The 17,335-nt window shown below is 46.6% G+C and overlaps 1 protein-coding gene across 2 annotated transcripts in view; it reads left to right on the plus strand.

Moving 5' to 3' along the window:
• The first annotated feature begins 5,140 nt into the window (after positions 1-5,140).
• GLA (galactosidase alpha) overlaps positions 5,141-17,335 on the plus strand; it is a 649,316-nt gene continuing 637,121 nt past the window's right edge. For both annotated transcript variants that reach the window (XM_063937004.1, XM_063937005.1), the window contains exon 1: positions 5,141-5,415. In XM_063937004.1, coding sequence (XP_063793074.1) covers positions 5,237-5,415 — 179 coding nt within the window. In that variant the 5' untranslated portion in view covers positions 5,141-5,236. The remainder of the gene's footprint in view (positions 5,416-17,335) is intronic.

A 17,335-nucleotide genomic window follows, 5' to 3' on the forward strand; every position in this document is an offset into this window, starting at 1 on the left:
GGACCATTTGTCCAACAGATCCCACTGAAAGATCCTTGCATGGAACCTGCCGAAGGGAATTGCTTCGTAAGAAGCCACCATCTTTCCCAGGACTCGCGTGCAGTGATGCACGGACACCTGTTTTGGTTTCAGGAGGTCCCTGACCAGAGATGACAATTCCTGGGCCTTCTCCACCGGGAGAAACACCTTCTTCTGTTCTGTGTCCAGAATCATGCCCAGGAAAAGCAGGAATCAGAGAGGAAGAGGAGGGAACACATAAACCGACTGGTACACCCACGGTGTCACTAGAGCGTCCACAGCTATTGCCTGAGGGTCTCTCGACCTGGCGCAATATCTTCCTAGCTTTTTGTTGAGGCGGGACGCCATCATGTCCACCTTTGGCCGTTCCCAACGGTTTACAATCAGCTGAAAGACTTCTGGATGGAGTCCCCACTCTCCCGGGTGGAGGTCGTGCCTGCTGAGGAAGTCTGCTTCCCAGTTGTCCAATCCCGGAATGAACACTGCTGACAGTGCTAACACATGATTTTCCGCCCATCGGAGAATCCTTGTGGCTTCTGCCATCGCCATCCTGCTTCTTGTGCCGCCCTGTCGGTTTACATGGGCGACCGCCGTGATGTTGTCTGACTGGATCAGTACCGGCTGGTTTTGAAGCAGGGGTCTTGCCTGACTTAGGGCATTGTAAATGGCCCTCAGTTCCAGAATATTTATGTGTAGGGAAGTCTCCTGGCTTGACCATAGTCCTTGGAAGTTTCTTCCCTGTGTGACTGCCCCCCAGCCTCGAAGGCTGGCATCCGTGGTCACCAGGACCCAGTCCTGTATGCTGAATCTGCGGCCCTCTTGAAGATGAGCACTCTGCAGCCACCACAGCAGAGACACCCTGGTCCTTGGAGACAGGGTTATCAGCCGATGCATCTGAAGATGCGATCCGGACCACTTGTCCAACAGATCCCACTGAAAGGTCCTTGCATGGAACCTGCCGAATGGAATTGCTTCGTAGGAAGCTACCATTTTTCCCAGGACTCACGTGCAGTGATGCACCGACACCTGTTTTGGTTTCAGGAGGCCTCTGACTAGAGATGAAAGCTCCTTGGCTTTCTCCTCCGGGTGAAACACTTTTTTCTGTTCTGTGTCCAGAACCATCCCCAGGAACAGTAGATGTGTCGTAGGAACCAGCTGTGACTTTGGAATATTCAGAATCCAACCGTGCTGTTGTAGCACCTCCCGAGATAGTGCTACCCCGACCAACAACTGCTCCCTGGACCTCGCCTTTATCAGGAGATCGTCCAAGTACGGGATAATTAAAACTCCCTTTTTTCGAAGGAGTATCATCATTTCGGCCATTACCTTGGTAAATACCCTCGGTGCCGTGGACAGACCAAACGGCAACATCTGGAATTGGTAATGACAATCCTGTACCACAAATCTGAGGTACTCCTGGTGAGGAGGGTAAATGGGGACATGCAGGTAAGCATCCTTGATGTCCAGTGATACCATGTAATCCCCCTCGTCCAGGCTTGAAATAACCGCCCTGAGCGATTCCATCTTGAACTTGAACCTTTTTATATAAGTGTTCAAGGATTTCAAATTTAAAATGGGTCTCACCGAACCGTCCGGTTTTGGTACCACAAACATTGTGGAATAGTAACCCCGTCCTTGTTGAAGGAGGGGCACCTTGACTATCACCTGCTGAGAATACAGCTTGTGAATTGCCTCTAGCACTGCCTCCCTGTCTGAGGGAGTTGTTGGCAAGGCAGATTTGAGGAAACGGCGAGGGGGAGACGTCTCGAATTCCAGCTTGTACCCCTGAGATACCACTTGTAGAATCCAGGGATCCACCCGTGAGCGAGCCCACTGATTGCTGAAGTTCTTGAGACGGGCCCCCACCGTACCTGGCTCCGCCTGTGGAGCCCCAGCGTCATGCGGTGGACTTAGAGGAAGCGGGAGAGGACTTTTGTTCCTGGGAACTGGCTGTATGTTGCAGCTTTTTCCCTCTACCTCTGCCTCTGGGCAGAAAGGACGCGCCTCTAACCCGCTTTCCTTTTTGAGGCCGAAAGGACTGTACCTGATAATACGGTGCTTTCTTTGGCTGTGAGGGAACATGGGGTAAAAATGTTGACTTCCCAGCTGTTGCTGTGGAAACTAGGTCAGAGAGACCATCCCCAAACAACTCCTCACCTTTGTAAGGCAAAACTTCCATGTGCCTTTTAGAATCTGCATCCCCTGTCCACTGCCGAGTCCATAATCCTTTCCTGGCAGAAATGGACATTGCACTTATTTTAGATGCCTGCTCGCAAATATCCCTCTGTGCATCTCTCATGTATAAGACTGCGTCTTTAATATGCTCTATGGTTAGCAATATAGTGTCCCTGTCTAGGGTATCAATATTTTCCGACAGGGAATCTGACCACGCAGCTGCAGCACTGCACATCCATGCTGAAGCAATAGCTGGTCTCAGTATAATACCTGAGTGTGTATATACAGACTTCAGGATAGCCTCCTGCTTCCTATCAGCAGGCTCCTTTAGGGCGGCCGTGTCCGGAGACGGTAGTGCCACCTTCTTTGACAGACGTGTGAGCGCTTTATCCACCCTAGGGGATGTTTCCCAACGTGACCTATCCTCTGGCGGGAAAGGGTACTCCATTAGTAACCTTTTAGAGATTACCAGTTTCTTATCAGGGGAAGCCCACGCTTCTTCACACACTTCATTTAATTCATCAGATGGGGGAAAAACCACTGGTAGTTTTTTCTCCCCAAACATAATACCCTTTTTTGTGGTTCCTGGGGTAATATCAGAAATGTGCAACACATTTTTCATTGCCGTAATCATGTAACGTGTGGCCCTATTGGAATGTACACTAGTCTCATCGTCGTCGACACTGGAGTCAGTATCCGTGTCGACATCTGTGTCTGCCATCTGAGGTAGCGGGCGTTTTAGAGCCCCTGATGGCTTTTGAGACATCTGGGCAGGCACGAGCTGAGAAGCCGGCTGTCCCACATCTGCTATGTCGTCAAACCTTTTATGTAAGGAGTTGACACTGTCACGTAATTCCATCCACATGTCCATCCATTCAGGTGTCGGCTCCGCAGGGGGTGACATCACATTTATCGGCACCTGCTCCGCCTCCACATAAGCCTCCTCATCAAACATGTCGACACAGCCGTACCGACACACCGCACACACACAGGGAATGCTCTGACTGAGGACAGGACCCCACAAAGTCCTTTGGGGAGACAGAGAGAGAGTATGCCAGCACACACCAGAGCACTATATAATGTAGGGATTCACACTATACACACAGTGATTTTTCCCGTATAGCTGCTAATATTATACAGATTGCGCCTAAATTTAGTGCCCCCCCTCTCTTTTTTACCCTATGAAGTCTGGAAACTGCAGGGGAGAGCCTTGGGAGCGTCCTTCCAGCGGAGCTGTGAGAGGAAATGGCGCCAGTGTGCTGAGGGAGATAGCCCCGCCCCTTTTCTGGCGGACTTCTCCCGCTTTTTTATGGAATATATGGCAGGGGATTTTACACATATATAGTCTTAATGACTATATTATGTGGTAATTTGCCAGTAAGGTACTCTTATTGCAGCCCAGGGCGCCCCCCCCCCCCCCCCAGCGCCCTGCACCCATCAGTGACCGGAGTGTGTGGTGTGCATGGGGAGCAATGGCGCACAGCTGCAGTGCTGTGCGCTACCTTAATGAAGACCGAAGTCTTCTGCCGCTGATTTCCAGGAACATCTTCTTGCTTCTGGCTCTGCAAGGAGGCGGCGGCGCGGCTCCGGGACCGGACGACCGAGGCTGGGCCTGTGTTCGATCCCTCTGGAGCTAATGGTGTCCAGTAGCCTAAGAAACCCAAGCTAGCTGCAAGCAGGTAGGTTCGCTTCTCTCCCCTAAGTCCCTCGTAGCAGTGAGTCTGTTGCCAGCAGATCTCACTGAAAATAAAAAACCTAAATATAACTTTCTTTTCTAAGAGCTCAGGAGAGCCCCTAGTGTGCATCCAGCTCGTCCGGGCACAAAATTCTAACTGGGGTCTGGAGGAGGGGCATAGAGGGAGGAGCCAGTGCACACCAGGTAGTCCTAAATCTTTCTTAGTTGTGCCCAGTCTCCTGCAGAGCCGCTATTCCCCATGGTCCTTACGGAGTCCCCAGCATCCACTTAGGACGTTAGAGAAAACAGCTGTCATTCTGCATTATGTGACATGTATAGTAGGGTATAGATGTAGGCGGACGCATGTGAAAAAGGATTAGTGTGTGCGGCACCAACGATGAACGATATCAACGAGTTATCAATGAACGAGAACGTTCATATTGTTCACTTAAATCTTCAAGTGTGTAGGGCGCATAAGTTTTTGAAATATACATAAAAGTTTATTCTGCTCCCATTACAGTCAATTGGCATTCCGTTTATGCAGCTTTTGCATTTAATTCAGGTGTAAAGTTACTCCTCAATTTTCCTTTGCTCCCATCTCTGAATCAACCCTTTAATGCAGATTACCTGTGCTGCTCCCCCCTCCCTCTGTGCGGGCAGAGCAGCGGGGCAGGAGGCTGTTATGTCTCCCTGCACACAGCAGCGCACGGACCCGTCCGCTGTGTGTGCAGGGCTGACAGTCTCACGGGAGCAGCAGCCGCAGCTTCGTGAGGGAAGCTCCCCTTCTCCCCGCTGACTGCCTGTTAGGTACACGCCCCCCGCACGGACACGCGCCTACAAAGCTCCTCAGCGACAGGGGTCGCTGCAGCGAGCGGGTCTCGTCCGGCGTTCCGGAACTTGGTCCGGTCCGGCTTTCACCGAATCCCCGCAAATTCTTATGTACATTTAAAAACCACCAAACTATTTTTGCTGAATATTCCATGCAAGTTATATATTCATTTCAAATTAGTTTTTAAGTGTGTAGAAAAGCTCTTTTACACATAAACACTTACTAGAAGAGCAACTTGATACTACAGTGAACGTGTTTAACACTGAATTACCTCACTCCTTCTAAATCCTAATCATGATGCTGGTCATGTGATAGCAGTAATCTAGCGTCTCTCTAGCGTCTACCATTAGGTCACATGTCACAATCACTTTTTCCACTCCTTTGGGGCTGCTGCTCTCAGCTGGGTGGATGTTAATATACCGTGGGTGTGTCCTATCTAGGAAGCTGTGCACTGATTAGCTGAGTTTTTAATAGTATTATAGGTACAGTAGGTTTTTTTGCAGGTTGCTAGTTAATACACTTTGCAGCTTCAAGGACAGATGAACTTTGCCATGCTGAAATCTGCTTTGGCTGTAATATTTCTGGGTGCTACATTATGGCCCAGAGACTTACTTGCTCTTAACAATGGCATGGCACTTACCCCTCCTATGGGCTGGTTACATTGGCAGAGATTCATGTGTGAGACCGATTGTAAACTGAACCCTGTTAATTGCATTAGGTAAGGAAACAACAGCAAAGTAAATGTTTTTAAAGCATGTTGAATGAGGAAATATATGCAAATTGTGTGTTACTTTAACTTCCTACAATGTTTATACTTCCTCATAGATCTGTAGATGGTGTACAGCTCCCAACATGACCCTCTCCAGGAGGGACAGAATGTTCTGATCCTGGACTCCCCTGTTAATCTATGATTGCCCTCACCTGTGCTGAAACACCTTTCTTGTCCATTAACCTGTTCAGCACAGGTGCTGGCTGAAAGGATATCAGCCTCTTCTTGTACCCCTCGATTTGATGGCCACTGACGTCAGTGAGAGCAATCCTTAAAATTACAGATTATACACGACACCATGTAATTAAGAATCACTCTGCGTTTATTGTTCATAACAATGGTATATAAGGCATCATTGTCTAGGGAGGGATTGGAATGTCCAGGGAGGGGTAGGCAAAAGTAAATACTTTATTGGTTTAACTTTACTGCATAGGAGGGATAAAACAGGCTACATGGGGGGGGATGTAGGATACAGCCTAGTACTTCATCTAGGGGTGGTGATTTCACACAGTTCCCAACAAACTATGGGTGGAGCTATATTCATTTTATGCAATGCAAGCTAAATCCAAGGCAAAAGAAAAAGAAACAATATTTACACAATGCACACTGACAGAGGAGATTTAACCCTTCAATCCCCTCTTAGAATCATGATTGTTATATGACATGATTCTTAAGTGAGGCTCCTTTCTTGTTCCTCCAGTTCTTGAGATATTGGGCATAATCGTCGGGTCCCTTACTATCAGAGGAGGTGACAGGACTGGTGGTTATATCATAGTACATCAGGGCCTTATCAATGCCTTTGGAGGTAAGTTTCTTTCCACAGGGAATTACACAATAAACTATAATGCCTAAAAGAATTAAAGTTACAAGTATGAATATGCTTATTTGCACAAGAGCCTGTTTCCAATTTTCAAACCACCCAAAATATTGGCTCCATGGGTTATCAATACCTGAATTTTTCTTAAGTTCTATGGATAAGGTTTCTAACTTGTTTATGGCTAAAGTAACCTTACCGTTGGGACCAGTGTTGTCAGGAATATATGTACAACAGCCTTCCACCTTACTAATGTAAACACATGTACCGCCTTTTTCTGCTAGAATCATGTCAAGGGCCATTCTATTTTGGAAGGTCATTTGGGAAGTGGCTTCTAGCTGTTCAGCTATACCTTTAAGAGCATCTTTGGTATCATTAACAAATCTTTGTTGATTATAATATATATAATTAATCCAGGCTACGTTTTTATTTACAGTTACTATAGGGAACAATGATTCAAAACCCGCAGCCACCTCATCTCTAGCTTTGAACTCATTTGGAACACCTCTTGGGACCCCTATAGCATCAATGTATACGTGGGGGTCAAAGCTACCTCCTGGGAGTGCTCTTTTCTTTCGATTAGCAGGAGTATTAGAGGGAGGAGTGGGGTCATCGGTGATCATTAGGAGTGGCATTATGACTTTGGCCAGGGCACACTCACCATACCATGGTGTGTCTAATTTACTTCTAAGTTTCATATCCCCACATATGTAATAAATGTCGCCTAATGATCTAGTTTGGTTGACTAAAACAGTTGTTCTTTTATTTGCACAATACCCTGGTGGGAAGGTTTTTAAATTTCTCCCTGTGGTGGTGTTAGATGTATAACAGGTATAGTTTCCAGGATATATGGTTATGGTGCTTCCTGGGTTGGGATTTTTTGACAATATGGGATATTCCCTTTTCCACATTTCGCACTGACTGTCATTTGTTTTGGTGTCATTAAAAAGGCTGAAAAAACAATTTTCCTGTTCTAGGGGTATATTAAGGGGCACTGTACCTAGGTGGGGCCTAGATTTGCCACAGACATAACAGTTACTTTTATTATGTTTGCTAGCACTATACTTCATCCATTCTAACCAGAAATTGATGTCAGAGAAACCAGTTTCAATAGCTAGGGTGTCTTTAAAGGTGGGATTGTTAACGGCCATCATATCCTTGAAGGTGGTTATATGAGGTTTCAAGAGGTTGGGGCGTGGTTTAGGGGGCTTGAGCTGGGCATACTTTTCATTGTTAAACATATCCTGTAACAAGAATGGTGTAAGGGATGGGTTTAAAAAAAAAGGATTCACCTAGGACATAGGTGCCTGCATCAGTAGACTGGGGATGTTTTATGCTTAATATGAATTTACTATCACATCTGTTTTGTCTATGAAGGGTAAGACGGGTAAGCAGGGACTCACCATATTTGTCTTTTCTTGAGAGAGCCTCTTTGGGCTGGTATCCATAACTATGGCCAGAATTCCATCCCACTGATCCCCAATACGCACATTTATTTCCCCAATATTTACTAGTAACACAAATATAGGCTTCAGTGGGGGTATTACGTGTACCATACTGATCACACTGCCAGGCATAATGTTTGTTAAGACAGGGAGCAATGGTACAGAAATCTATTTTATAGGCGGCAACCTCAGTATTGGAGGAGTTATACCAAAATGTGTAGGTGCCGGATTTTTGTGTAATGTCTACTTCAGCTGTAGCTTGGCAAGTGAGGACCATTAGGATTATCAACATAGTCCCCAGGATAGAGGTAGGGGACAGGTTCCTCATCCTCCTCTGTTCTTCTGTCTTCGCTAGGTGGGAGGTCAGGGCTGTCTGCCCCCGTTTGTACCTCGCTGGAATCACTTGCTTCCCTCTCTAGGTCTGGTCTAGGAACCTTTTTCACTCGGGATGCATGGATCCAGGTGGGGCTTTCCTCTGTCAGGACTGCTGTTCTGGTTACTGCTACGACCTCTGTCTCTGGACCGTAGGTAAAGTCTCCTGGGCTCTTGTTCCTGGGGAGCACCTTCACCACGACTCTGTCTCCGACTTTAAAGGGGTGTGTAGGTTCCTGTGGATTCAAAGGGTTTTTACAAACAACCTCATGTTCAATTTCATTCAGTTTTATTATCAGGGACCTGACATACTCTTCTCTGATAAGTTCTAGATCTCCCTCCTGTATTACTAATGGTTTCTTAGCCCAAGGTGTAGGGAAGGGCCTACCCATTAATATTTCAAAGGGGGAGTAACCCAAAGTCTTTTGTGGTGTCATTCTGATCTCTGCTAGGATAATAGGAAGGACCTTCTTCCATAAATGGAAGGTACCCCCTGTGGCCTTCCTAAGCTTGTCTTTGAGGGTCCTATTCATGCGTTCTACGACCCCTGAACTCTGCGGGTGATACGGGATGTGGAACTTCCATTCCACCTGCAGGGCCTTTACCAAGGCCTGTGTAATTTTTGCTGTAAAGGCGGAGCCTTTATCACTATTGATTTGCAATGGGCACCCCCATCTGGGGATGATTTCCTGAGTTAGGATCCTAGCAACTGTCTTTGCATCCTCAGATTTAGTGGGGAATACCTCTGGCCATCGAGAGAACATGTCTACAATGACCAGGGCATATTCCTGTTTACCAGTACCTGGGATATGGGTGAAGTCAATTTGCAGGTGTGTAAAGGGTGTGGTGGGGTATTCAAGATGCTGATGTTTTGCCTTGTCAGGGTTGTTGGGGTTGTTTCGCAGGCAAGTGATGCATCTACTGACATACTGATCTACTAATGACTTGGCATCCGTGACATAGAAATCATTACGTAAGAGTAAGGTAGTTGTTGCCTTACTGTGGTGTCCTATGCCATGGTAGTGGGCAATAAACAAGGGTGCACTGGACTGGGGTATACAAGGTTTCCCCTCTTTGCAGATTAATCCTGTTTTAGGATTCTTCTGCAAAACTGGGTAAGTCCAGTCAGCTAGGTCGGCATTGGAGGCTGAGGCCTGTAACTGGGTGATCAGGTAATGGTTGTCGAGAGCTGGGGGGGTCATGATGGTCATGTGGGCCTGAGTGATGGGCTGTGAGGCTGCATGTTTGGCAGCAGAGTCAGCAAGGGCATTTCCAAGGGAGACTGCATCCTTCCCCCCGGTGTGTGCCCTGCAATGGAGGATTGCAATGTCAGAGGGTAAGGTTATGGCATGCAGAAGGTCAGAGATGAGTTGGGCATGTGATATGCCTTTTCCATCAGCTCCAAGGAAACCACGGCGTTGCCAAATGACCCCATGGTCATGCACGACGCCGTACCCGTATTTGGAGTCAGTGTAGATGGTGACTGGTTTATTCCGGTAAAGGTGACAAGCCCTTGTGAGAGCAATGAGCTCTGCAGCCTGTGCTGACTGGTAAGGAATGGGCTGTGCTTCCAGAATAATGTCAGGGAGAGTGACAATAGCATAACCCGCTTGGTACGTGGTGTCATTGGGTCTGCTACAGGAACCATCTACAAAAATGACATCCGCGTCGGGGACAGGGACAGGGGACATGTCCAGTCTGGGGGATGTTTCTGACTCAATGGAGGCTGAGCAGTCATGGGGTTCAGGAGGGTGGTCTTCAGGACCTTTGAGCCCCAGGAGAGCGTTGAGAATGGGTGCAGGACCTGAAGAGTTGGTGGCATACTTAATGGTGAGGGAGGGGTTGTTCAAAAGGAGAACCTCATATCCACTAAGGCGCTGAGCTGACATGTGTTGTGTGTGTAACCCTTTTAAAATGGTTAGAACATCATGAGTGGTGTGAAGTATTGTTGTGTGGCCTAGGGTGAGTGTGGTGGCCATTTCAGTTACCATTGCACAGGCTGCAAGTGCCCTGAGGCAAGCAGGCATACCTTGCACAGTGACAGGCATTACTTTGGAAAAAAATGCCACTGGGCGCAACTTTCCTCCATGAAACTGTGTGAGCACCCCCGCCATGGTTTTACAATTGTCCCTTGCAAACAAATGAAAAGGTAGTACATAGTTGGGGAGGCCAAGTGCCGGACTTTTCATTAACATACACTTTAAGCTTTCATATGCAGTTAACATTTCTTGTGACCATTGTACAATATTAGGTTTGTCTTTCAGTGTGGCTTGTCTCAAAATGTTATCATAATAGGAACAATCAGATATCCACTGTCTGCAGTAATTTACCATACCCAGAAAAGACAGCAGTTCTCTCTGGGTAGTTGGGGTGACCAGGCCCAATACAGACTGAATGCGCTGTGGACTGACTTTCCTTTCCCCCTGAGTGAGCACAAAACCTAAGTAATCCACATGCTTCTTACACCATTGCATTTTTGTTTTGGACACCTTGTGTCCACATTCACAGAGCCAGTTTAACAGTGATATACCATCCTCCCGGCAGGCCTCCTCAGTTTGACTACAGAGCAGCAGATCATCTGCATACTGTAGCAGGACTGAACCATGGTGAGGTTGCCAGGGCCCCAATGTGGCCTGGAGTACAATGCTATAGACAACGGGTGCGTCAATATAGCCCTGGGGTAAACGACACCAGGTGAGTTGCTTGCCCTCAAAAGAAAATGCAAAAAGTAACTGTGTCTGTGCATCCACTGGAATGCTAAAAAATGCATTTTTTAAATCAATCACAGAAAAAATTGCAGCATCTGCAGGGATAGCTGAAATGAGTGAGTTAATGTCAGGTACAATGGGTGCTATGGGCACAATGAGTTGGTTAATTGCCCTGAGGTCTTGTACAAACCTTACACTACCATCTGACTTAGCAACAGGGTTGACTGGTGTGCAGTAAGGTGAGATTATGTGTCTGAGAATGCCTTGTTGGAGAAACTGTTGTATCATTGGTCTAAGACCTTCAACCTTCTCTTGTGACAAGGGGTATTGCTTTTGATAGACAGGTTGTGTGTCAGGTTTCAGGGTTGCTCTATATGGTGTGCAAGGAATGAGGCCAGTGTCATAGGGACCCTCCGACCATAGAGCAGGGTTCACTTTGTCAAAATCAGGTGTAATGTCTGTTGCCTCCCACACCGGTAGGTGTGGGGACTCGACCTCCAGGCCACTGCTAGTGGGTGAAGGGAGAATGGAGATTTCGAGTTTGCTAAGAAGATCCCTTCCCAGAAGATTAATTGGACATTCAGGTATTACAGTGAAATTGTGTTTACCCATATACGTGCCTCCCGTGGTTCTGACACTAAGGGCATCTGTCAGGTAAGCATCTGTGGGTATCCCATTGATTCCCATTGAAGGAGCAGTCTTTTCCAAATGACCATCGTACAGGTCGACACACAAAACACTAGTAGTTGCCCCGCTATCTACCAGGAAAGGGATTGCTCTCTTTCCTATAATCAAGGTTAGTAGCGGTGGGTCCTTCCAGTGTCTGGTGAGTTGGGCAAAGGCTGGGATACCCTCCTCCGGGCCCCGTCAGTGGGAGGGGTCCTGCCAGTCAACTCGGAATCGGACATGATCCTGAAAGGGGTTGTTGTGTGACTGTCGGGGATGATCCCGGGAGGGAGCCGGAGCTTGGGGCTGTCGGTGGTTTTGTGGGGGACAAGGGCAATCCCTTGCCCAGTGATCGTCCCTTCCACAGTTGAAGCAGGAGGTTTGTTTCCTGCTGGCAGAGTCAGGGGGGTGGGGTGGCCTGGCTTGTGGGTTTTGATATCGGGCTGGATTGCGGGGTGGGCCAGTAAAGTGCTGCTGGCGTCTATCTCCCCGGTTTCTGTGATTTTGGTAATTATGAGTTGGGGCATTCTGCAAGGGTTTTTTAACATCAAAGCATCCTGCAGCTTCCTTTTCATATAAGTGCTTTTCAAATTCCTTAATATTATCAGAGGTCCAGGAAGAAACACCTTGCTTAACAGGGACCATAACAGATGGCAACAAGTTATTTACAAAGGTAGAAATTAGTAAATGGTCTGTATCTACAAGAGTAAGACCTGCATCTTCAGACCAACACTTTTTAAACCTCTTCCAAAACTCAGTGACAGTTTCAGTGGGCTTTTGTTTACATGCTACGGCAATAGGAAGAGAAGCTCGGGTTTTAAAAATCTCTTTCATATGGGTCTCAATTTCCTTCCACATCTCCGTTACACCGTCCCCAGTATTGAGAGGGTAGCGAACGGCATCGTTAAGGGTGGTAGGAGTGTTTATGGTGGGAATCTTTTTCCAATCCCACCCGTTGTAATGGTCTATAACCCCATCTATGATCAGCTTCATATCTTCTTGAGTATAGCTGCGTCCTGTGCAAGCCTTTTTCAAGTAAGCTATGCAGCCGTCAGGTGCAACAGTGGGTTTGGGACAGTTCTTAACAATTCTGTCTAAATCCTCTATTTCAATGGGTTTCTTTAACAACTGATCCCCTACTGTCATGAAGGGCAGGTGCTGGGTGGCGACACTGCTGGCATCAGCACTGTTTTCAAGGAAACCAGTGCCGGATCGCGTTATGGAGGGGGTAAGAGGGTGGTGAATGATAACAGTTGAGTCAGCGTTACGGCGGGAGGTGATTTGTTTGTTAGGAGTAGGGGCACTAGGGGCGGGGGTGGTTACGTCTATGTGGAGGGTACTGTCAGGGGGGGCTATTCCTCCTGAGCCTCCTTCTCCTTCCCCTTCCCCTCCTCCCCCTCCCCTTTGCATCGGCATTCGTGACAAAGCAACTGAGCTTCCTTCTCCTTCCCCTTCCCCTCCTCCCCCTCCCCTTTGCATCGGAATTCGTGACAAAGCAACTGCAGCTAACAGATCTGTGTCTTTTAAGGAGGGGTATAGGGGATTGTAAGGCGGGGGAGAAGAATTTTTCAGAAACTTGTTGCTTCTAAATTCCTCAGCTTTATGCAGTCTGGAAGTTACAGATTTTATTCTACGCTGTTTCTGCTTGATATTCTTGTCATACCAATGAGGTGCTATCGTGAGCCATTGCTCTCCTCCAGCACGCATATATGTCATGTCCCATTGTGGGTCATGATCGTACCATGGCCAGGCTTCCTTGTCTTCCAGACAAAGACCTTTGACCATGTCCATATAAAAGGGATAATTAATACCGTCACGGGGGAATGGACTGGGGCTGCCAACTTTCTCTGTCCATCCTGCTAAGTTATCCACCCAAGGGTTAACTAAATAATAATCTGTGGTGGAGTTACGGGCAACATATTCCTTACATGTTTCTCCTGGTAAAGGTGGGGGGTAAATGACTGTCTTACTCTGACCCCCTCCCATAGTAAAGAATACAATCTACACCAGCTTTCTACGCAATTTCTACAACAACTTATAACAACTGTCTATGCAATATCACAACAAAAATGCAGTTTAAAAAAAAACCTTCTATACAACTTCACAACAAAAAGACTTTCTATGCAATTTACAAAAACTTTCTATGCATGCATTAGTTAACACCAGTTAATTAGTCATTGACAATATCACAATATTATCTGTATAATGAGAACATGAAATCTTTTGACGGGTACGCTTACCTTCGTACAAGATGTCAGAAAAAATACAGCGTTTTAAACAGGAAGCAAGAAAAGTGTTTTGAGTAAAGATATCTGGCAGACGAAAACTTACCAGCCGTCTGGACCAAACATAAGAACTTATCACACTACAAGCATACAAGAATATAGGCGATCAAATCGGGGTATTTTCTACGTTACGTATAGACCCCAGGTCTATTTTTTAAGTATCCCAGATACTAACGTCTTTGGAGAATTGCGCTTTTCTCAGACGTATCTTTAAGTCCCAGACATTAAAGATTATATGGTATCCCTGATACCTGTTTTATGGCTTTACATAAAACTACGTAATATTAAGTCCCGGACTTAAATATTACCTTGTCACGTGTTCCCGGAACACGGAGCGAGTTCAAATTCAGTGTTTGAACGCAATCCCTTACGGAAAAGACAGACAATGAATTCTCTATCTTACCGATTCGGGGGCGATCAACTGAATCCAGGACTGAGCCCCCACTTGAAAGGATATCAGCCTCTTCTTGTACCCCTCGATTTGATGGCCACTGACGTCAGTGAGAGCAATCCTTAAAATTACAGATTATACACGACACCATGTAATTAAGAATCACTCTGCGTTTATTGTTCATAACAATGGTATATAAGGCATCATTGTCTAGGGAGGGATTGGAATGTCCAGGGAGGGGTAGGCAAAAGTAAATACTTTATTGGTTTAACTTTACTGCATAGGAGGGATAAAACAGGCTACATGGGGGGGGATGTAGGATACAGCCTAGTACTTCATCTAGGGGTGGTGATTTCACACAGTTCCCAACAAACTATGGGTGGAGCTATATTCATTTTATGCAATGCAAGCTAAATCCAAGGCAAAAGAAAAAGAAACAATATTTACACAATGCACACTGACAGAGGAGATTTAACCCTTCACTGGCAATCATAAATGAAGAGAAAAGTCCAGGAGCAGAGCATTGTTTGCCTCCTGGAGAGGGTCATGTTGGGAGGTATGATTTTCATGTATATACAGTATAAAATTACAATAGAAGTAGAAAGTGCAATGAACTGCAAACCTACAGATCTTTTTTTGCTGAAGAGCTTTCAGTCTGATTTGAATTTATGCATTGATGTAAAATATTTTTATGTATTGTGCTGAATTAGATCCCTGGTATCCCTGTACACACAATACATAGTGTTTTTTTTTAATTATAACTGATTATTGGTCTTTCACAGAAGCTGTTGTGTATTGATTCCAGTCAGGGTCATTTGGTGACACTTGTTAATTTTCTGTTTTAATTACTTTCACTTGCGGCTTACCCCCTTTTTGAAGACCAGCATCCATACCCTCCAACATTTTACAAATAAAAACTAGAGATGAGCGGGTTCGGTTCTCAGAGAACCGAACCGTACCGAACTTCACCATCCGAGTCCGGTTCCGAGCCAGGCTTGGGTTTTCCCGCCTGACTCGGAAACCAAAACGATGCAAAACGTCATCATCCCGCTGTCGGATTCTCGCAGGATTTGGATTCCATATAAGGAGCCACGCATCCCGGCCATTTTCACTCTGGCATTGGAGAGTCTACAGAAAGGACGTGTCTCCGTTCTCTCAGTGTCTGTGGCTTGTGCTAAATCTGTCCATTCACAGTTCTTGTGTACTCTGTGGCCATATGTCCAGTGCTGTGCAGTGGTGGTGTGTTGTGCTGCATCAGTTCAGTGGTGGTGTGTTGTGCTGCATCAGTTCAGTGGTGGTGGTGTCCTCTGCTGCCATATATCCAGTGGTGCTGTGTTGTGCTGCATCAGTTCAGTGGTGGTGGTGTCCTCTGCTGCCATATATCCAGTGGTGCTGTGTTGTGCTGCATCAGTTCAGTGGTGGTGTCCTTTGCTGCCATATGCTGCTGTACAATAAGTCCCTTACAGTGTTGCTGTGTTGTGCTGCATCAGACAAGTGATAGTGTCCTGGCCATCAGTCATTCCAGTGACCAGGCAGTCACAGTGGTATACGCTGCTGCTATATGTCCACTGCTGCCGTATAATAATAATAACAACAACAAGTCCCTTACAGTGTTGCTGTGTTGTGCTGCATCAGACCAGTGGTAGTGTCCTGGTCATCAGTCATTCCAGTAACACTGGTATACGCTGCTGCTGCTATATAATAATAATAACAACAAGTCCCTTACAGTGTTGCTGTGTTGTGCAGACCAGTGGTAGTGTCCTGGCCATCAGCCATCAGTCATTCCTGTGCCTCATATTGTGTTTATACAACTTCAAAAAAATTATGGAGAACAAAAATGTTGAGGGTAAAATGGGGAAAGATCAAGAACCACTTCCTCCTAGTGCTGAAGCTGCTGCCACTAGCCATGAAATAGACGATGAAATACCATCAACTTCGTCTGCCAAGGCCCATTGTGATAGCAGAGGGCATGTAAAATCCAAAAAGCCAAAGTTCAGTAAAAAGACCCAAAAAAGAAATTTTAAATGGTCTGAGGAGAAAAGTAAACTTGCCAATATGCCATTTACGACACGGAGTGGCAAGTAACGGCTGAGGCCCTGGCCTATGTTCATGACTAGTAGTTCAGCTTCACATGCCGATGGAAGCCCTCATAACTGAGGCCTTGACACTTATGTTGGTGTTAGACGTGCGTCCGGTATCCGCCATTAGTTCAGTGGGATTTAGACAATTGATGGAGGTAATGTTTCCCCGGTACCAAATCCCATCTAGATTCCACTTCACTAGGCAGGCGATACCGAGATTTTGCCATTTAATTCCAGTGATTTGGACGTATAATTCCAGTAATTTGGACATATAATCACAATGATTTTGCAGTGTAATTACAGTGATTCTCCATTTTTATTCCAGTGATTTGTACTTATAATTCCAGTTTTCTCTGGCTGGGTCCACAGGTTATCCACAGAATAACATTGGGATATGCTGGAGTGGCAGCGGAAATGGCACCAAATAGTCACAAGCTTTCTGGCCTCCCAGGATGCATCGGGCTCCTCCATATAATCCTGCCCACCGACTCCGTCAAATCAGTTTTTTGTTTGGTGCGGCAGGAGCCGGACCATGGTCACAGGGCTTCTGCTAAGGCAGCCCTAAGCTTTTGTTATTTTATTTTTATAGTCTTACTAAGTTTTGAGTGATCTTTCCTAACAGCGTCTTAAACGCATGCTGAAAAGAGTTGCTCCAACAACTCCCCACCAGGTCGCAACAACGCTTACCCGCGGGTATTAGTGCTGTCTCGACGGGCGTCTGTGTCAGATGTTCTAGCAGGTCCAGCAGACGTTACCAGGCTGTGGCCGGTGCATGGGGAGAAGGTAAGGCATCGATTCCACTTACTAGAGGAATTTGGAACACAGCCGCACTGTATTGGAGGAGACTACCAAACAGTGGCTGATGCGCCGCCACTCTTAAGTGCGACAGCGCTATGCTGCAGGGATCATAGGTGACAGGACTAAGCTGAGGCCGCGATCCTTGTGGTTTATGTCAGCAGGGGGGAGTCAGACGCTCTCCTGGTTGCCCCTCCCCCCAGTTCATGACCAGATTCCGTGCGTCTCCCGTCCATGAACTGATGACCTCACATCCGTCTCAGACACTACCACGAGGGTACTCGGTTGCAGCTTAGACGTTGCAATTGTGTA

Source organism: Pseudophryne corroboree, chromosome 8, assembly GCF_028390025.1.
Source record: "Pseudophryne corroboree isolate aPseCor3 chromosome 8, aPseCor3.hap2, whole genome shotgun sequence".
NCBI lineage: Eukaryota > Metazoa > Chordata > Amphibia > Anura > Myobatrachidae > Pseudophryne > Pseudophryne corroboree.